This window comes from Eptatretus burgeri, chromosome 14, assembly GCF_056783735.1.
Source record: "Eptatretus burgeri isolate ZD-2024b chromosome 14, Ebu_testis_v1, whole genome shotgun sequence".
NCBI lineage: Eukaryota > Metazoa > Chordata > Myxini > Myxiniformes > Myxinidae > Eptatretus > Eptatretus burgeri.
Window position 1 is genome coordinate 13,471,555 of NC_140974.1, and position 22,114 is coordinate 13,493,668.

Sequence of the window (22,114 nt, forward strand, 5' to 3'; positions counted from 1 at the left end):
TAAGGGTAGATTGCAATATGATTCCCTAGCAAATATTAACAAAACGATTAGGATGATAAATGAGTTATTTACATGTAGTGTGGATATACACAAATTGATTAGGTCATTTTCTGGAAATATCCTGGTCACAGCACCAATGTAGCATAATATTGAGGTACGAATTACCATCTTTGTGTACCATATGGTAATTAACTTGTCCAAAGAGTCATTGGGTCACCAAACTTTTAATACTTCTGAATCAATATCGCCAAGAGCGTCGCATTCCGATTTTAGTCGCAAAATTGGTGAGAATCGTAATTTGGGGGTCAGTGTATAAAATGGGGGACCATACTTGTCAACTTACGTCAGAGAAGATTGCAAATGGTATCAAAATGTTGGGAAAGGGATCCTTGGCCAAATAATGGATGAATGATGTTATTTGGGTGCATGATGTCTTAAAATAATTAAATGTAAAACTATATGATTGAAAAAAACCTCATTTTGAGCATCTTTGGGCACTTATTTCGATGACATTTGAAAATTCACCGTGGTCGTTATATTATCACTGGTGGATAATTTTTATACTGTTACATGATGAATTTAATATCCTTGCCAACAAGACACAAGCTTTGGTAAAATGAAAATACCTATATATACATTCTTTCTCCACCATAAACTGACAATGACCCTATATACATTTTGGGTGAAAAATCTGCCAAATGTCGGCCTTAAGGGGCAGGGTTGGTTGTATATTGGGGTGATAAAACAGAGTAGGCAAAGAACTACAAACTTCTATCACATTTTCCATTTCTAGGGATCCCGGCCTTGTGAAAAGTCACAATTAGCCTTGCTCCCTCTGATTGATACCGATGACGAAAATTTTGGGTTCTGGCTCAAGGGGTACTGGAAAAGAAACCTGGGTGTATTTGAGATATTTAGCATACTGTTTGCATACATCATGTGGGTGAATGATCTTCCTCTCACCGTCACAGGTTAGGCTGCCGAGACAATTTCATTGGCCAAGGGGCACAATCCTGGACAGGTTGCCAGGACACGGGATACTCGACTGACAGTCCAAGTAAGCTGGATGACTGTTATTTTGGTACGGCTGTGGCTTGAAACGATCAAGACCTTCAGATTCCAATTAAGCAATCGCCTTCACTGTGAAGCCACCAAAATTATATGGCACATAACCCTAACCCTGACATGTAGCTGCAGTTTTTATATCCTCATGGAGGATCTCGAAGTCAAACTCACGTTGTTGTTCTTCATCTTCTTCTTGTGGGCTTTTTTGTTTCACAGCCTACAGTTTTCATCGAAACTTCCTGAAACTTGGCATATATATGTAAAAATACCCTGCGCAGACAGTAACCATCTCCGATTTTGAAAATTCCTCCGAGAAAAAAAGTTATGACGTCAAAATATCTCCGCTAATGGAAATCGCCAAAAAAATTATCTCCGAAACTTGGCAAGCTTTTTGAATTTGGTTAGCGGGAATCGAACAGGGCGTTAGCAGAGATGAATTACCGCACATACGATACATCACTATGACGTCATATCAATTTTTATGACGTCATTCCTATTTTTTGACATTTTTTGTTTCACAACCCAGAGTTTTCATCGGATCTTCGTGAAACTTGCCATGTATTTGCAGAAAGCCCACGTGCAGGCAGTAACCATCTCCGATTTTGGAAATTCTTTCTAGAAAAAAGTTGACATCATAATATCGCCGTAAATGGAAATCGCCTATACCATTATCTCCGAAACTAGGCAAGCTGTTTGAATTTTGTTTGCGGGAATCAAGCCAGGCATTAGCACAGATAATTTATCGCAAACCTGATACATCACAATGACGTTATATTAATTTTTATGACGTCATCATTAAGAGGACGAGGATCTTAGCTCATTTGAGCTTGTTACCTTCGCAGTCTGCGAAAGGTTATGTTTTGGTCGGCGTGTATTTATTTATTTATTTATTTGTTTGTAATCTTGTGATTCGTATAACTCAAAAAGTGTTAAACCGAATTGCATGAAATTTGGTGGGATGATTGGTTATTAGCCAGGAAGCATTCGATTAGATTTTGGGATCGTTCGGGTCAAAGGTCAAGGTCAAGGTCACGAAAAGGTCAAAATCGTCTTTTTACGATAACACGGTCAATTTTTATTCAATTTGCATGCAACTAACGCCAAAATGTTCAGAATTCAACGCCTCATCTTGTGATATGCAATATGACACAATGACGCCCATACTCTTGTTAACGGTTAAGGGTCAAAGGTCAGGGGGGTCACGACCTTGAAAAATATGCGGTTTTTGTCATAACGCGGTCAATTCTTGTCCGCTTTACATGAACCCAGCACCAAAATGTTCAAAATTTAATGCCCAATCTTGTGACACAATGACGTCATAACACATGTCACCGGTTGGGGTAAAATGTCAGGGGGGGGGGTCACGCCCTTGAAAAATATGCGGTTTTCGGCATAACTCAGTCAATTCTTATTCGATTTGCATGAAACCAGCACAAACGAGATTACCTTCTCTTGTTGAAACGTTGTATTCACCGAGCTTGCGAGTGAAGACTCGCCAAAACGACGTGAGTTGATTGTTGTTTCGTCCGTAGCCCCCGAAAGTGGGGGGGGGGGGTCATGACATTATAGATATGTGGTTTGTGTCATAAGACCATTCATATGAAACCAGTTCCCCACACTCATACCAAGAACAAAAAAAGTAGTGGCGGCGAAGGTATGCGCTCTATGAGTGCCCGTTCTAGTTATTCCTATATTATATGAAGGACAGTTAACACGTAACCTTGAAATGGTGATATAAATTCGAGAATGTAATGTGTGTAGTTGTAGATGGCATATGTTATATCTATATATATATATATATATATATATATATATATATATATATATATATATATATATATATATATATATATATATATATATATATATATATATATATATATGTAAGAGAGATGTTTTGCCTGTTTTCGATCTGGTCACATTGAGTGTATGACGTCAGAAGTGGAGTTCCAAGATGGCGGATCCCATCGAAACATGCACCAGGGAGGAGCAACGTTCGATCATCCGTTTCTTGGGATGTGAGGGTGTGAATCCCAGTGAAATCCCTCACAGAATGAAAATGCAGCATGGTGACGCATGTTTATCACTGCAGTAGGTGTACGTGTTCGACCGGGACAGGAAGAAAACCATGCAAACGATTAGGCCTATCTGCACCCACCAACATTTATCAATCAACATCAACTGCATTTGTCTGTTGCACATCAATTTTTTCGCACCGAACCTGGCATTTTAAAACGCTCTCCCTGGTCTCATTATACATGTCTCGTCCAAGTCTAAAATAGCGTACACACATTTATACACTGAAATCATCCGATCGACCAGTTTGCACTCCCCAACACCCGGTGATTACAGGTTTGAAAATGACTTTGTGAATTGCTCAATCAATTATGTCGATAGAAAATCATTTATTTAATTAGTTACTTTTCATTCGCATATTACGAGCCTCGACGGTGTAGTGCGCGTGTGCCGCAAGCAGGTTCTTCTTTTGACCATAATTCGTTGTACAATATATACGAATGGAATATTAAATAGAAATATTATTCCTTGAATATTTTAAATCATTAGCGTTGTCAATGTGAATGATCCGTGAGTTGGGCGCGTCGTCACTTAGCGGTTTGAGTCTGCCGGTCAGTTTCTCGGTCCTTTTTCCGATGACTTCCGGTGTGCCGACTTCCGGTGGAAGACAGAGCCTCCGTGGTGGTTTTTATGAATCAAGGATGATGGTGCGACGCACGTAGTTACAGCAGCATTTTATGAAACGCCGTTTGAAGTTGTGAAAAACGGTCGAAGTACCCGCTTCCATGTCAAGCTACAGCAGGGCGGCGCAGGTCAGTTCATCAACGGGGGGGCGGGGGGGGGGTCAATGAAATTGTCCTTTACTAACACAGGGAAGTATTTACATGTACCCGAGTGTACTTTACATCGGTTCGAAACGGGGCTGCAGGAAGGCTCCGCGGGTCTTTAGTTTCCGCTTGGATTCCACTTCCAATCCGACGTCTCGCGGGTATGACGTCACATGAGGGGGACGTTAAGCCGGCTGTCTCATGTGCTGGTTTTCGCTTGTGCACCATTAAAGTGACAGCGATACATTTTTTGGAAGAAAACATAAAAAGCCAAATTCATCTCTTAAGTAATAGTTGTGCTCTTGATTCAACCCCCCCCCCCCTCGCACTCTATGAAGGGTCGTGGCGGCACAGCTTCGGCCGAGAAGGTGGCTGAAGTCTGTTCCCAGCTCCTGCGAGGTGAACGAGCCCATTTATCATATAGCCTCTCCCCCAATGTTCTCCCATTTCATGTGGAGGTGCACCGACGTCTCCTAACATCCTTGTCTGACGCGTGATGCTCAAGGACAAGGCTGTCCGTGAGCATCAGATCTTGGATTTATCAGCACATGAGGCAGCCTTTTGATGCTCACCATTGTGGTGTTTGTGTGCCATCAGCAATGGGCGACATTTGCCCGCTTCTGGTACCTCCTTGACGCCAAGTTGCAGCCGCCGGGGAAGTTGGCCGAGATCTGTTCCCAGCACCTGCAAGGGAAACACAAGCCCATTTATCATGCCACCAGTGAGTATTCGCACTATACTACATGTTGTGGAAGTGCGCGGTTGAGGGGATCACCGTGGAATCTGCACGAGTTATTGTTACGGATTTGGAAGCCTCCTGCACACAGACAGCAGTCCCTAAGCTTAGTTATTTCGATAAGTATGTGTTTATAGTTAGGGCCCCCTTCCTGTGTCTGATGGGAATTACATCTGTGCGCTGCGAGTTACTTTTATAGTCAGGGTTTTTGTAATACAAATCGAGCCTCCAGCCAACCGGAATCATCGCTCCTTCACGTCGCACATCGCGCCATTACACACGCGTGTCCATCCACGTACGTGGGCAAAGATTTCCATCGTCTCAGATCGAGACTCCGCCCAGAAAGGCAAGGACGTGCCCCTTGTCCAATCACGCACAGAGGGCGACTTTCCCACGACACCCCGGCCAATGAGGGTTGAGATTCCTCAGATGGCAATTTTCTCATCCCGCACAAGAAATGAATGAAGGAACGCCAGGCTCCGGAGCGCTGGTCTTGGGGGTGGGGGGGTCGCAGGTCTTGGTGCTGGCTGGTTCGTCTGGTCCTGGGTCATCATCGTCTTTGGTCTTCTCCTTGGTCTTGGTTCGTTGGTGCGTGGCTGGTTGGAGAGCACGGTTCCTGGTGCTTGGTGCGGCGACGAAGGTGTGGGTTCGAGTCCCCCCCCCGAACCAGCTCATCTCGACCAGACTGCACGAGCCGGAAAGGTGCCCAACCAGCCCCATTTTGTGTGTGTGTGTCGGTGTGTGTGTGTGTGTGTGTGTGTGTGTGTGTGTGTCGGTGTGTGTGTGTGTGTGTGTGTGTGTGTGTGTGTGTGTGTGTGTGTGTGTGTGTGTGTGTGTGTGTCGGTGTGTCGGTGGAGCCCGTCCTGTAAGTAGAAACTGTTTAAGTGCCTTGTACATTAAATTGCATTTCTGATAGTCGGTTTAACTCTGCTCTTTTCGTGCTCCCCTGCCCCATTGTAAATAAACCCCCAATTGTTGAATGTACCAGCTCGTTGTTGTGCTTTCTATTATTGACCCAGCACGGTTCGCGCTTGAGAAGCAGTAAGCCGATTGGGCTGTAAGCTGTCGTTTGGACCGACGGACTTTGGTAATTCCGCTTGGTTACACCGGACCGAGGTCGCTAGAGCGACCCGGTTCGACAGAGTCTGTTGAGGGTGTGACTTCCCCGGTAATTTGACGACGTGGGTACTTAGGTATATTGAAATTTGGCTATTAACCCTACTCCACGCCGTCAGAGAATTGGCGAGCACGGTCCTTCAGTGACCCGTGACCTTCGGAGTTGTCCGAAGGTTACGACCTGCAATTCCGGGTGTTCGGTGAGAGACGGCTCTGCTGCTCCACCTCGTGGTCGTTTATCGCCACCCGACCACTGCCCACAACATTATTCCATTTTCCTTATTCTCTCAATTAAAGGAATGTCAAGCTCAGCAGGCATACATCAACTGCTTGAGCCCCTCGATTAATTCTCCATACCCAGTGGTTTTGCGTGAGCTGTAGATCCCTATTCTTCCGTTTGCCTTCTCTTCTATCTTGGTGTTGCCAAAAGCAACACCAAGATTTGCAATTATGGGACTACATTTCGTCTTGTGAAATGGTCTTTCCTTGTTATCCCCATGCTTTTTGAAAAAAAAAAACGTGGAGATATGGTAATATGCTCTCTGTTTGTCTGTCTGTCTGTCCGTCACGCTATCTCCTAAACGCTTGGCCAGAAATTCACCAAACGTGGTAGTTTTATGTGCATAGCACGAATGTGTAATAGCAGTGTCATTTCTGGCCTGCCCCCTCTGGCAGGGTCAAAAGGTCACGTACAAAAAAAAAAAATTCAATTATAGGCACATTTTTAATTGGACCGAAGTCGATGACGCCATCGCAAATCCCACATTAAGCAGAGTTGAAAGATGGCAAAAATTTCCATCAGCAATGACCCAATGTCAAATTTAAAGTTAAAAGTTTTCCCCGTTTTGTCCTCTGTGACCCTGTCCCCATCCCCTGCGTCATGAACCGGGGGTCAAATCAAATAAGTCGTGACATGTTTCATGCGTCCCCCAATGTTTGCATATACAGAGTTTCATTATTGAAATGTGCCTGTAATTGCTTTTTTTTTTTTTTGGTAATTGACCTTTTGACCCCACCTCAGGGGGGAATTGGGGTCACAGGGGCTAAAGTGGGGGTCGGGGGGGGATTTTATTTTTTTTAACTCATAATTTGATATTGGGTCATTCCTGATGGAAATTTTTGCCATCTTTCAACTTTGCTTTCGGTGTGGACCGTGGAGATTTGCCATCGACTTCGCTCTGGTATATTTTATGAGGGTAGCGGTGATAAAAGTAGACTTTATATCTGAATCGTTTTAACAATGTTTGTTGCACCATTTCACTTTTTTAAACTTACCTTTCTTGCATTGTGGTATGCGTTTGCAGGTGATTGTGGCGACCATGTGGTTGTCATTAACACGAGACAGATCGCATTTTCTGGGAACAAGTGGGAACAGAAGGTCTATAGCAGTCACACGGGGTAGGTTGGACCGATGTTAAAAAGGTAACCGATTGCCCGAGATGTTCGTCTGAACCTACCGGGTAGAGCCGAAAGACACATGGTTGTATGTCTCCGCAGGTATCCCGGTGGATTTAAGCAGGTTACTGCTGCTGATCTTCACCTGAAGGACCCTCTTGCGGTACGTTTTATAAACGAGTACATAAATAAATAAATAATAATGTTTTCATCCAGCACGATCGCTTGGTGATGGAAATTGTTCGCAAGACCATAATGTGTTTCGTTTACTGAAGAGATTTGGGTCACGTGGATTGTTCCTTGACAATGAAGATCTTGTCATCAAATTGCCTCATGGGTATTTGTTGCACAATGATCCACAATTGGCTGCAGGACATAAAAAGGTAGAGAAAATATAGAAACTAGCCCGGAGGCGACGATGGTTCGCGGCCATTATTGAACAATGCCACGATAGGTACAGTTGAGTTAGTGGAATCTTTTGAGGAAGCCCTACCGTAAAAACCTGTCTCTACCGTCAAAATTGACCAAATCAAATCGGATTTTTTATATGTTGGACTTATGGACATTACGCACAGCTTCTAGGAAATGAAATTGCGAGAAAAAAAAAAATAATAAATACGTTAAAGTGGGCGTCGCTCCACCTACAAGGGGCGTGGGACGCCCCTCATACAAAAAGACACAACTCGACCATGATATCTCGCTTGTGTCCAAGTTTAATCAAGATCGCATCAAACGTCACGGAGCTATGCTCTAGAGAGAGTCACAAACAGACAGACAGACACACACACACACACACAACGAAAATAGTGGTCACTGCAGGTGCCCCCGAACCAATAAATATTGGTGAGCTGTTCAACAAATTGAAGATTGTTGGGGTGCAGCGTTGTCCGATACTGTTATTTTGGGGCTGGCAAGATGGCCAAGGGGGATGCGCACTCATCTCTAAGTTATCTAGCTTGGTTTTGAATCCCGACTTAGCTATAAACTGTTATTCCCATGTTTCATAGGTTGGGTGATGCATGCGTGCGCCGTCCCTCGGAGGGACGTTAAACTGGGCATCCCATCTGCCGATATTAGTTGGTGGACCTCAAAGATCCCCCGGTCCCTCTCAGGAAGAATCGGTGAATTATCGCCGGCACCCTGAACGCTTGACAAATTCTTGCTCTGAATGACTGCTGCGAAGGTACTGGCAAACCTCCTTGCATAACGCATGCCAATAAACTGCTTTGGCAGCACCGACGCTCTGTAACAGAGGATGGTGCATAAGAATCGGTATTCTCAGTGTGACCACTTACAACAGCAATTTCCGAAAACTCAGCTGAAACCGAGGGTACGAGCCGTGTATGTTAATCAGAATTATAGCGTGAGCAGTCATTAGAACATATGCCTTTGAACTCTGACGATACAAGGGTTGCTCAATTTTACCTGGGCTTTTGTTTTCAAAAAGCCAGAGCAATGGCTGTTGATTTAATAATTTTTGAGAGAAGTTGCGTTCACAATGTTGCAAACATCCATGTCCTGCATTGATGTACGTGCTGAGATCCAAGATGGTGACATGTGAGATAAAGAGGGTGGAACGGCGAATGGTTATGAAATCTCCGTTCAACGAAAACCTGGAGCTTGTTGAAACTTAAAGATGTTTGGCTGCCCAACGTGGTGACAATTTCCTGTTCGTGCGACTCATTTTAAGACGGGCATTGAAGTGCTCAGAATGAACAGGACCCCTGAAAATAAGCCGCTGCCGTTTCTTGAGAACAACTTTGGGTCTCTTTTCTTCAGCCAAATGCCAAAGCTGTTCATCAATTGAAATGGTGGAGTGTGGAAGGACACATCATCTGATGATGGGTGGGAAATGTTGAGAATTGGCAAATATGGTTTGTCCGAACAAGTCCTTACATACATGTGATTTTGGGTTTGTCGTAATCCTTTTGAACTTGTTAGATTGTGCTCCCCCCAAAAAAGGGTGAAATTGTTGTTGTTCACTGTCGTCGTCATTCATCATGCAGCACCTGGCTGCAGGTTGGCACCAGTTCTCGCGGAGGCTCTGCAGTGGTGCTGAAACAGTGACCCCTATAGGTTAGAGCAGGGATTTTGAATTTGTTCATGGTGCTGGCCATAGCTCACCTACTCATTGCAAAGGACACCGTGGTATCTTTATTGACCCGCAATTGATGCCGGCAGACTAGACGCCTAGTTTACGTCCATCCGAGGGACGGCACACATATTGATGAATGGCTCTGCCTGCAAAACACCAGGACGACAGTTTATAGCTGGGTCGAGATTCAAACCCAGGTAAGAAGGCTTAGAGGGGAGTGTACGTCCATCTCGATTATCCTGCCAGTCCTGTGAATTTTTTTTTGAAACATTTTTTTTTTGAAACGGTTGAAAAAGCATTTTTGAAACTAAACGGTTGGATTCCTTGGCGGAGCAAAAGGTTTACGGGCCCTTTACGAAGATACTTCTAACTTGTCCGGCACTCGGTAGAACGCATACCTCCACCAGAGGGCATACCACTCGGTAGAGTGCATTACAATTTACGTTTTGTATCCCACTAATAGGTCGGATCTGGATCCAGACCTGAACCAAAATCGAATCGAATTGAATCGCCCTTGTCATACACCCAACCTGTCCACCAAGTTTCGTCCGAATCCGTCCACAACTTTTTAAGATATCGGGCTATGTATCGTTTTCGGCCCCATCTCTCAATGGCGAAGAATCACGTAAAAAAAATGAGAGTATCTGGATCTCAATCTTCACCAAAATCTAATCATTTTGTCCGTGTCACAAACCTAACCTCTCCACCAAATTTTGTCCGAATCCATCCGCAACTTTTTGAGATATCCAGTTCGTAGACAGAAAAATCGACAAGGTTGAAAAACATAACCTCCATCCACCTTCAGTGGCGGAGGTAATTAAGGGTCTATTCGTTTTAAAAGTACCGCTGGTACTTCCAATCAGCTTCAAGGCATCCACAAGAAGGCCATTATCACACCCAACTGGAATCCCTCCTTTATATCCTTCAGCACAACAAGCAATTTACTGAGTAATATGCCATTTGACCCATCAAGTCTGTGCCGTATCCACATTCCATCACTCACAACCCTTTGCAAGTAGAGGAAATCGTACATTGAAATCCAAGCAGGAAACTGGGCCGGGGTATCAGCACGCATTTGCCAACTTGTTTCAAAAGATAACGTGAGACCTTTGACGTCCATAACTTAAAAGCAAAGATGTCTGCTCCGAGATGTAGCATCCCATGCCGACACTCTTGGTGTGGAAGTTTTAGTCAAGCCCGAGTCTGCTGAACATTTGACTCAAGATGAGGCAGTAAGCGCAATGGGGAGCGTGCTACCAAGTTGATCCGTCCTGCCGTGAAATCCAATTGCAGTCCTTTTGATTGCAGGATGTTTGCGTTGTACAAGAGTCAAAATTTGTTTAAAAGTTTTGTTACCGGCCTGTTGCTTTGTGCATTGTATTGACTTGAATCAGCTGATGAGCCAATCAGCCTCGAGCTGTGTCTTTTTATAATGGACTCTTGTTTACAGGAGTGTAAACCGCTTTGTGAAACTGCTGATTCTCAGTATTAAACTCGATAGGTTGAAATTTTCATGGCATGGTGTTCACCTGATGTCCTCGGCATCTGTAAGACACGTACATGTACGTGCGTGTTGCGGTGTTACAGATTGTGCGCTTCGCTGTGTACAGAATGTTGCCGAAGAACTTGCACCGCAGGACCATGATGACACGTCTGCACCTCTTTGCGGATGAGGTGGGGTTGAATGTGTGTGCTGGTCTGCACGGATACCTTAAGACAGCTTTGTGGAATTCTAAATGTTACTCTTGAGTCATTCCATCTGAAATCACCAAATTTCAGAAAATGTTCCCAGTTGACCCCCTCAGATTTACTTTAAACTTTCATAAAATAGTTCCCAGGTATGAAAATGAAGTTGCGTAAAATTTTAGGTCCATAGATGCGGTCAACTCCGAGATGTCGTTGCGAGCATCACAAAATGAACGGCTACTTTTAAACTCCCACAACTTTTTAAATATTAATGCTCAAGCCTTGAAATTTTCAGAGATTATTCTTCTATAACTGCCCTGTAAGAAACAAACATAAAACGGAGTATACCTCTATTAAATTTTATGACCTAATCAGTTGAAATCCAGAAAAAAAAATGTTGGTTTTGTATGAAGACCCAACTTTGAGACGCCATATATTTTTATTGACCCATCCCAGAAGCTTGAAATTTTTTCATGTATTAACTGTATCGTAGTAGTATTCAAATACATGTTTACTTTTCTTAATCAGTCATATATAATACAGTCATGATACCTCACAAATTGAAAATTTTCATTTTTCCCCGAAATTCAGGCAAGGATTGCAAATATATGACAAGGTATACCATTTCAAATTGTTCACCATTGGAAAGAGCATATTCAAGTTTACAAAAGTGTCAAATCTCAAAGTGGTATATTTTTAAAAATATATTTTATATATATTTTTAAAACTGTTGTTAACACAGTCATGAATACATGAAGTGTGTGCATGGTGTGGGCACCATGGGAATCATGAATGATTAGTTCTGTGATTCAAATTAATAATACAAAACAAAAACCAATGTCACCCCCAGGGTGACCAGTATCTTGCCAAAATGTGAACATGAGTGACTTATTTATTCGATTAAAGTTACTCAAAAAATAAGGGTTTCGTCGACCTTGATGCTTGACCTTTTTGTGACCTTGATCTTTATATTTTCGTACGGTTAATGGTATCTCTCCAGGACCGTTGTACATGAAATATCAAGAGATTTTGATGAGAACTGAGGAAATAAAAGTTTCATGAAAAATCCGTTTTTTCGTCATGACGTCATCAAATGACGTCATGACGAAAAAAGCGTCAAACTTTTGACAGATCTGGAAAGCACTTATCAAGCGCTTTCATATGAGGTATTACTCGATATGGTATCTAAGATTTCAAAATTTGACCTTGGGATCAAAAACTTTCGACCTCCAGCGCTAACCATGAAGGTCAAGGCCGATCGCCACCAAAAATTAATCAGCTGAGCGCCAGACCATGAACTGTATTCCCATGAAGTTTGAAGACGATCCGATCAAAATTACTCAAAAAATAAGGGTTTCGTCGACTCCCCTGGTTTGCGACAAAGTGACCTTGACCTTTGACCTTGACCTTGAAAATTTTATGCGCTGAAAGGGACCTCTATAGGCTTCTGATATGCGAAGGTACAAAAATTTCCAATGATAACTGTGCTCTGCAGAGTGATCGATACGTGATTACAGACAAAAATAAAAATAAAAAAAACATACAAGCTGACTAACATATCTTGCAAAAACTTTGTTTTGGCAAGATAAATATATCACATACTGCAATAACAATGTAATAAAACATTTCACGTAAATGATTTGAATAGGTCCTTGATCTGCTTTTCCAAGTCAGGTGCGAGCTTGTACTGCCTCCCAGTTGACGTTAGGGGAGCATCAATAACTTTCATCATATGGACCATAGGAACCCAACAAATGTCCTCCCTTGAATGTAACTATACACACTGCTGACATCAGCAGATCAGCCACTATTCCTGAGTTCTATTTTTGCCCCAGCCAGATGAGTTAAGCTCTTGCTATTTACAAATGAGAAACAAAGAATTACAAATTCAAATTTCAAAGTATTGTGTTCATGGTATCCTAATAGCAGATGATATGTATGTACATTGTATATACATGTACTACACATATGTACTACATGTAAAAGGACTGTTCATTAAATTGCACACACAACATGCACAGCACTGGCAGAACATGATTTATTCAAATATTTTAAAATATTGATAGAAACATTATACCACTTTGATATTTGACACTTTTGTAAACTTGAATATGCTCTTTCCAATGGTGAACAATTTGAAGTGGTATATCTTGTCATATATTTGCAATCCTCACCTGAATTTCGGGAAAAATGAAAATTTTCAATTTTTGAGGGATCATGACTGTATTATATATGACTGATTAAGAAAAGTAAACATGTATTTGAATACTCCTACCATACAGTTAATACATGAAAAAAAATTCAAGCTTCTGGGATGGGTCAATAAAAATATATGGGGTCTCAAAGTTGGGTCTTCATTCAAAACCAACATTTTTTTTCTGGATTTCAACTGATCAGTTCATAAAAATTAATAGAGGTATACTCCGTTTTATGTTTGTTTCTTACAGAGCAGTTAGAGAAGAATAACCTCTGAAAATTTCAAGGCTCTAGCATTAATATTTAAAAAGTTGTGAGAGCTTAAAAGTATCCGTTCATTTTGTGATGCTCGCAACGACCATAAAAATAGGGCCACAACCACATTTTCAACCCTCAATATCTCGGAGTTGACCGCATCTATGGACCTAAAATTTTACGTAGCTTCATTTTGATACCTGGGAACTATTTTATGAAAGTTTAAAAAGTAAATCTGAGGAGGTCAACTGGGAGGCCTCCGGTGATATGAGGTGGAATGATTCTCTTGCGATATAACTCAATTGTGATTATTCAAAAACAAAGTTTTGTGCACCCATTTTGCTGCTTCGTAAGGGATAATGCTATGACTAAAATGACCGATCGGCGGCACATATCACGGCACGATCTACATTCGGCGGTAACACGACGCAGGTGCGGGAGAAGTTACCAGAATCATTGGTGAGGTAGTAAGAGCATTTGCTGTGAATATGAGAGGTTGTTTGTTCAATTCTGACCATAGCAGAGTCATACCAAAGACTTTAAAAATTGTACGTCCTGCTTCCTCGCTTGATGCTCAGCTTTGAGGAGAGAGCATGGCTATACCCCATGGGTTGGCATCCCGCGAGATAAATTTCTTTCTTCAAATGCACTGTTGACTGTGGTGAGAATGATGCCTACGAGGATGGCCGGTTGACACAGAGTGTGTTCTAGGAAGTTATTTTCTCCAAGGTGTGTGTGTGTGTGTGTGTGTGTGTGTGTGTGTGTTTTTTTATTTTTTTTTCTTCCATGAGCCTTAACTATAGGAAATAAAAAGTCTAAAGGCCCAAGGTATTTTTTTTCTTTTTCCAGGATGTGCCTGAAGAGGTGTGGAAAAACCTGGCAGAAGAGCTTCGACAGCCTCGCATCATACCACGACGCCTGGATCAATACACTGCTGAGGAATGTGCTGCCTTCCCCCATATCTGGAGCCCGTGAGCTTGGGAACACAAATTGCTCTCCTCAATTCGACTGTCATTTAGTCGCTTTCAACATTGAACGATGCATCAATATCAACCTGTGCCCTCTTCCACACTTTTCATGAATTCTCTTTCCAATGTATCCATCTGAACCGATTCATCTTCCGCGAACATCACCGATTGCATAAGCGCCACTTGAATGAATGAGCCGTCGCTCACTTGCTGTATCTCATTCGCAGGCCTGAGGATTTCCACTGGCAATGATGTTTCAATGCGCAACGACCCCCATCTCATGGTAGGCACAATGTTGGCATCAACTATTTGCACGAAATATTGCCCATATGATTCCGACCACCATGTATCGGTGTCTTAAATATATTGCAGTAGTTTAGTGTGTTTATCTTCTGAGGTGTTATTTTAAACTTGCATGTGCCATGGATTTAAATCGTGCCTCGTTTTTGTTTTTTGTTAAATCGCGAAGTTCCTTTAAGGGATTTAGGAAACTCGTATTATTACCTCACCTGGGACGTAGTTCAGGGGAGGCATTGGCATCGTGTCATGCCCGTCGGTCAGTATGTAAGCAATCGGAATGATTTCGTTGAAACTTGACCACAACCTTTATCACCTGTGATGAATTAAAATAATAATAAAATAAAAAAAATCAGTCGAAAGGGTGAACATGCTTTTGAAGAATTTTGGCCGTCGTCCCAATTCCCAATGTGTTTTTCGATGGAACGATAAACCTCCCTAACCCTAAAACTCTTCCCTTCCCTGTCTGCAAAATAATGGTGAATGAAAGGTATTTTGATTTAAGGATCAGGACAACGAAGGATTAAAAAACAATAAAGAAGAACTTTCAACAATGGTCCCTGGACGCTGTCCTGTTTTATTGACAAGGAGATGCTTTTGGATCCATCGCACGGACCGTGTGCTGTTGCGAAAACAACCGATTGACGGCATTGAGGGTGTACTCCAAAACGTATTAAACATGTAAAAACCTGACAGTTTTTCCACTCCTTTCACTTGCAATCCCTCCTTATCAGTCCATTGTGGAATGGGGGATACACGCGAGCAACTGTGCAGACCCCGAAGTAGATGGCACCGGTAGTCCTCTCGGAAGCAGAGCGTTCAAAATTGCTTTCGACATGGACGTTCAAAGCTACAATTGCCCATCGCGAATTAATCACCGGAAGACCATCACAAAACCGAGCAACGACAATGGCAATCGAGAAATGGTTAAAACCCACAATGTAATGCTCAAAATGGCACTTACGCACATCCCCCTCTTGCTTCATTCTCTTTCCCTTTCCACTGCTTTATAATTTATAACTATATATTTTTCTCTCACAATTCCTGACAAAAATTCCTCTTTATTTACCATTATTTAAAAAAAAAAAATTCTTCTTTACAACATTCCAGCACAGACTTCAGCCAACATCGCACGAGTTTCTGTCCGAATGTTTTTGATCGATGGATTTTTGGATAACGCTTGAACCGCCGCTCTGGATGGAACGTGCACCAGCTGTTCCAAGCCTCCGACCTGGTGGGAGTTCCAATGGATCGAGATTGGTCGAATGCCAAACAGCATTGGAGATCCAAATCCTTGGTGTTTGTTGCCAAAGTACAAAATATAGAGGCCGAAAACGTTTTACATTACAAAATAAAAAAAGGAAAATGAAAACGGTCATTGCAGTATTTGAAGACTTGACAGAGCCGTTCAATAGCTTGTGCTGAGATCGGTCTTCAGATCAAGCAACACAACTGATTATCACATCGATCTTAGGGAAGACGATAGGTTTTTTTTTTCTTTTCCCCATTTTTTTGTTGAATATATTGTTTCTTTTTCTTAACCTTCATGTTCCGTGTACTCAAATCTAAGGTTTGGGGTGAAAACCCTTTTGTACACAAGAATCAAGATATTGAACGTTTTACGGCCACAATTAGTTCTGAAAAGTTTAAAATGAGAGTGGGGTCGGGGGGGTGGGTGGGGGTGGGACCGAAGCTATTTGCTGTCATTTTGTCAATAATGTTTGATGTTGCATGAGATTTCTGGTTGCATTATGCTTTTCCTTTTTTGCCATACTTCAGTGGTGTGGCACAGAGCAGACATTTATGGAATTGCTTTCGACACGTCTGTGTCGCAGATCCTGAGTATTTGTGGAAGTTCATGCAATGTTTCGATTTAATCATGCATTTAAGATTGTGCTCAAATTATGTTCAAGCCCCTCTTCATTTCTTAAGTGCCTTGACACATTCCTTATATTAAGTGCCTTAACAAGTGACTGCTGTTCATGTTTCTATACCCAATTTTTATGCACCCCTCCCCTTGTCTCCCCCCCCCTTGTCTCTCCCCACCCCCAACCCCACCCAATTCTTACTTCCCTGAAGGCTAGCCACTTATCCTCATAACTCCTGGAGACGAGATATCCGACTCCTCCATTTCACCATACGTTTCTTCTGCCGTCTGAGACACGTACGACCGGCTCCCATCTGTGGACATGAGCAGGAAGACAGACGAGGCATTACCATGGATCGCTACCCCAAAGGGGCAGTTTGCAGTGTTCACATATATTAGCTTAAGTTGATATCAATATCATTTTTGATAGCACTGTTTCTGCCTGAAGGCATCGTCAGGAAAACATAAAGATTTTGCAAAAAATGAATACACCTAGATCTCTCAAATGAGCAGCAAGATAGCCTAATGAAGTCTCTATGATAACCACTCATACACGGTCAGAGGTCTTGTTTTCTACTTTATTACTACTCGTCACCTCATCATGTGTGCAAGGGTGGAATAAATTCTGAAGTTTTGACTCGTGCAAACAACCGTGTCACTAACCTTACTTTCATTGTATACGTGCCACGGAGATGTCACAAATTTTGATGAACACCACTGAGACTTTGTGTCATTGCATGCCAGGGAAGTGACGTTAAATGAGTATTGTTGAGTTTATAACCAGAATCGGTGGCGTAATGGTGAGAGCGTTCACTCTTGAGTCTCGGAGGTTAGCGGTTCAAAGCCAAGTCGTACCAAACACTTTAAAATTGGTACATGCCCCTCCCTTCCTTGACACTCAGCATTTGAAAAGGATAGAGTGTGGACAAACGACCATAGGTTGGCAAACAATGCACAAGCTTGATGAGTCCAATAGACTCCCCTGCATTGAAGTTCCTTTCATGTATTTTGGAAAATCAGGGTCGAAAGGGTCTAAGCCCCACACCACCCCTACCCCCCTCCCCCCCAAATAGGCATTTGCTTTCTTCTCTGAATCTACACACACTATTTCGATGAAATGTGACCGCAACCTTTATCACCCTTGATGGACTAAAGTTTGTTCACGTCATTTAAAAAAAAAAAATCAAAAAAATCAGGGTCAAAGTGGGTCGAGGTTTTACTGCCCCCAAATAGGTACATGCTTTCTTCTATGAAACTACACAGACAATGTCAATGAAACTTAATCACAACTTTCAGCACCTGTGATGGACTAAAGTTTGTTGATGGCATTAAAAAAACAAAAAAAACAGGGGTTTGCCCCCCAAAATAGGTATTTACTTTCTTCTCCGTTACATATCTCGTGGGTCATCCACATCTACCAGTGGTTCCCTGGTTTTACCAGGGGAGCCCAGGGGCATTGCCCCTATTTTTAGCTTATCTGGAATTTAAATTCCAGATAAGGTGTTGTCGTCATGCACTATCCGTCCGTTTCCTATTTCAACTTCTCCAGCCAAACCGCTGGGCCGATCCGGTTGAAATTTGGCAGCAACGTTCCAAATTCCAATAACGTCCTAACAGGGATTGCAAAGTTCGTTCTGGTCACGTGACTAAGTTGGTCAAAATGGCTGACTTAGCAAATTTCTTCAAAAATCTTCTCCAGACCCACCTATCAGAATGCCACTAAATTTAGGTTACAACATTATGTCTGGGTAGGTTTGTTAAATTGCGGAGGTCATGCCAATCACTTGACTGGAAGTGTGTTAAAATGGCGGACTGTCAATTTTTTGGATAATCACACAAGTCCCTTTTAAAATCTTCCTCTCCAGACCCACCAGTCAGAATGTTACTAAATTTAGGTTACAACATTATGAGTGGGTAGGTATGTTAAATTGCGGAGGTCATGCCAATCACGTGACCGGAAGTGTGTCAAAATGGTGGACTGTCAATTTTTTGGATAATCACATAAGTCCCTTTAAAAATCTTCCTCTCCAGACTCACCAGTCAGAATGTTACTAAATTTGGGTTGCAACATTAGGACAGGGTAGGGATGTTAAATTGTGGAGGTCATGCCGATCACATGACTGGAAGTGTGTCAAAATTGCGGACTTTGTAAAATTTTGGGATAATCGCATATATCCCTTTAAAAATCTTCCTCTCCAGACCCACCAGTCGGAATGTTACCAAATTTGGGTTGCAACATTAAGACAGGACCCAGATAAGCTACAGGTCCAGTGGTCCTATTTATATTTCAGTGAATTTCGACTTCCTGTCTGAAGCATTTCTCAGTGTGATGGGAAATTGTCCTTTGCTGGCTTTATTAATTACGTTCCAGTCAAAGCACTTGTACAGGTCATGTTACACGACAGCTTCACCACTCGCTGTCTCTTGTTTCCTGGTATCTGTTTGTAATCTGTCTGTCCCACCATCTGCACCCCCACCCTGGTGATGGAAGCAGTCTGAATATAACTTACAGTTTGGGGGCTGCGGCTGTGCATATGGGTTGTAACTTTCATATCCTGGTATAGGTACAGCCGGGGCCTGCGGCTCACCCTCTGGCGAGTAACCTGCAAGAATGTGGAGAGGGTGGGTTGTGAGGGTGTTGAGGACAGGTGTAGTAAATTATTCCAAAGATGAAAATAAATGTTGTAAGGAGAATACGGGATTTTTGTACAATTATATCAGAGAAAGAAAGCATTTCGGAGCAAACAAAACAAGAGGAATTCTGAAGGGAGTGGAGTATGGAGGGTGAAGAATGTGGGGATGTGGAGGGGTGGGAGAGAAGAAGTGGTGTATAGGAAATGAAGAATGGAATCAATTGGCACCCTCAGTAGGGAAGCAAGTATAGATTGGAGAATGAATAGGGAGGGAATGGAACGCAGATAAACAGAACAAGAAAGAATATATATATATATATATATATATATATATATATATATATATATATATATATATATATATATATATATATATATATATATATATATATATATATATATATATATATATATATATATATGTATTATGTGGAACAGATGAACAGGAAGGGTAATAAGTAATAACAGATGATCAGTTTAATTATAAAAGCTATGTAGAGCATAGCTTTGAGAGATACAACATGACATCGCCCAAGGCTATCACGAACTGACTTCCTTTGAGCTATCTATCCTGGGTTTGAATCTCGACTTGGCAATAAACTGTCACCCTGTTGTTTTTCATGCTCAGCAATGCATCAACGTATGCGGCGTCCATCAGAAGGATGACCGAAGGACCCGTCCGTCAGCTCTGGGCGTTGGTGGACATCAAAGATCTCGCAGTATCTTTCCCAAAGAGTTGGTGAGTTATCGCAAGCACCCTGAACAAATTTCAGATTCCTGCTTAAATCACCTTCAGTCAAATGTTAGGCCTAATCAGCCGTTCCGTGAAAGACTCAGGCCAACAAAGATTCCCTGGCGGACCCCACAAAAAAGTGGGAATAATTGGGGCATCAATAGCGATATCAATAAAGTTTGTGTTTCATGTTTTTTTGCTTTCAGCAAGCAAAAGTGTGGAGATGCCTGTCAGGATTCTGATTATAATGTACCATGCTCTGTTTCAGAGTGGTGGTGCTGCCAATGCAGTTTATTGGTGAGGCTTATTCTGGGTGCTTTACCATTGCATTTACCATTGCCTTCCCCACAGTAGCCAAGGCAGGAATTTGTAATTTGTTCATGGTACCGGCGATAGCTTGCCTACTTTTCACGAAGGACAACGTGGAGCCTTTAACGTCCACCAACCAATACCGGGAGACAGGATTCCTGTGTAACACACATCCGAGGGACGGCACACACATCGATGACCCACTCTACCTGTGAAATACCACGATGACAATTTATAGCTGGGTCGGGATTCAAACCCATGCGAAAAAGCTTTGAGGCAGGATTGCTTGCCCCAAGCCCATCTTGCCGAACCCCCTTTCAGGATAGTTATGCAGAATGACATTTTATTGTGCCCCTCACTCCAACCTGTCCCATGCTCAAAAGGTTATTGTGCCCTACGGTCTGCTTTTTTGCCATATAAGGCAGATTTTAACACTCCTCTAAGTCTGAGATACAAAAACCTTGGGTTTGCAATATACATATTCCCTGAAACATCTTGCTTCCCATGTGGACAAAAGGAAGGTTTGGAAAAGACTCAAAACATCGGTCCCAATGAGAGTGAATTGCTTTAAGCGAGGCACACATGCTATCATTGAACATCACATATCATGCATTGCAGCATGAGATGCAAAACATGAACTGTGCATACCTTCCACCATGATCTTACTTGTTTCTTGCTATTTATTTACTTATTTATTTTAATTCCACTCCAAAGTACATGGCCTTAAAGCTGCTCTTGCTAACAAAGTGTGTCATCGGTGAGTTAGCGAGCCACAACATCCCTTAGGACGTTAGGTTACTCCCTTTGACGTAGTGCAAGCAAAAGTAACTTCTGATTCCGTATATGTGTAAAGATGCAGAAGACGCCCAAAGAAACAAACTTCATACATTGTGAAATGTGGTAGTGTATGCGTCAATTTCAAACTGAGACTTTGGACTGTAGCATTTACTTTCTTTCCACAACTATGTGAGGTGCATCGCGCCATCAGCCATGACCTTTCCTCGGCTGATCACAAAGCAAAGCTGGTCTCCAAAACCAGCCGCAGATGAGGTATCCTGCAAGTCTTTCCTTGGAAAATCAGATACTCAGTCAGCAAAGCCTTTGTCCGAAGCTCAAGGGAGTACTGCTCTGAGTATCCTTTGTGGATGAGCACCCCAGTATCACATCTCTCCTGGATTATATGGGATTTAAAGCTCTCAACATGATTGGAATCTCCCATGATGAGGCCGAAGCACAGGGTCTGTTGCTGTCATATCACAGGCAAGTCGGTGGTCTCTGTTTTCTACCGGCTGTTCTCCAACATCGCTCCATCTGCGCTCTAAATTCTCCAACCCTCCCTCTCTATTGCAGGATACACACGTTCTTCCAATAATTCCATCTGAGTTAAAATTCCAAAATCCAGGTTGCTGTACATCTCAACTCTTTTATTCTTCATGTCTTCATTCTCTGGAACCACATTCCAGAGGCTGTTCAGTTTCTCTTCCTTTACAGGGCTTCCCCTCTTGTCATACCCAATTCTGACCCATGATCTTTATTACCTCCATATGACGTAGTGCAAGCAAAACTAACTTCTCCCGCCTCTTACCTTTCTCGGCTTCATGCTGTGGAAACCATCCATCCCAACCCAACCATTCTACTTGCTCGTTTCAGCATTCTCGTCTCCTCTTTTTCCAATTTTCCTGTTCGTTCATTCCCTTGATGTCTGTCTCACTGTCAAAACTACTTTGCTCTTCCATGAGCCTTGCATCGGGAAAGAAAATAACAAAAAAGGACAATGTTGGTAACGTGGAAACACTCACACCAGATTGTTGCTTCGCTCATCAGTGGAAAAGGAACATCCCTTCGGTTGCAATTGTGTAAATTCCTGGGAAAGCCACATTTCCAAGCTTGGCATCATCCAAAGCCAGTCGCCGACTTGGT

At 42.4% G+C, this 22,114-nt stretch overlaps 2 protein-coding genes across 4 annotated transcripts in view; one reads left to right on the forward strand and one right to left on the reverse strand.

Annotated features, from left to right (window-relative positions):
* Positions 1–3,632: 3,632 nt before the first annotated feature.
* On the forward strand, positions 3,633–17,169 carry MRPL13 (mitochondrial ribosomal protein L13). Of its 2 annotated transcripts, XM_085853769.1 has the most exons (8): positions 3,633–3,893; positions 4,506–4,629; positions 7,065–7,158; positions 7,258–7,318; positions 10,838–10,924; positions 14,237–14,358; positions 14,583–14,638; positions 16,732–17,169. In XM_085853769.1, exons 1-7 carry the CDS (start codon positions 3,867–3,869, stop codon positions 14,605–14,607), a joined length of 540 nt encoding a protein of 179 aa, XP_085709895.1. In that variant the 5' UTR covers positions 3,633–3,866; the 3' UTR covers positions 14,608–14,638; positions 16,732–17,169. The 2 variants fall into 2 exon arrangements, with proteins under 2 accessions (XP_085709895.1, XP_085709896.1); XM_085853770.1 differs by lacking the exon at positions 10,838–10,924.
* Positions 15,195–22,114, reverse strand: part of LOC147012683 (collagen alpha-1(XIV) chain-like) — a 168,562-nt gene continuing 161,642 nt past the window's right edge. For both annotated transcript variants that reach the window (XM_085853765.1, XM_085853766.1), the window contains 2 exons: positions 19,030–19,122; positions 15,195–16,833 (listed from right to left, as the gene is read on the reverse strand). In XM_085853765.1, coding sequence (XP_085709891.1) covers positions 16,733–16,833; positions 19,030–19,122 — 194 coding nt within the window. In that variant the 3' untranslated portion in view covers positions 15,195–16,732. The remainder of the gene's footprint in view (positions 16,834–19,029; positions 19,123–22,114) is intronic.

Coding starts and splice junctions, on each gene's coding strand:
- MRPL13 (XM_085853769.1), top strand. CDS start 3,867: ATGTCAAGCTACAGCAGGGCGGCGCAG. Junction 4,630..7,064: donor GCCCATTTATCATGCCACCA/GTGAGTATTCGC, acceptor ATGCGTTTGCAG/GTGATTGTGGCGACCATGTG. Junction 10,925..14,236: donor TGCACCTCTTTGCGGATGAG/GTGGGGTTGAAT, acceptor TTCTTTTTCCAG/GATGTGCCTGAAGAGGTGTG.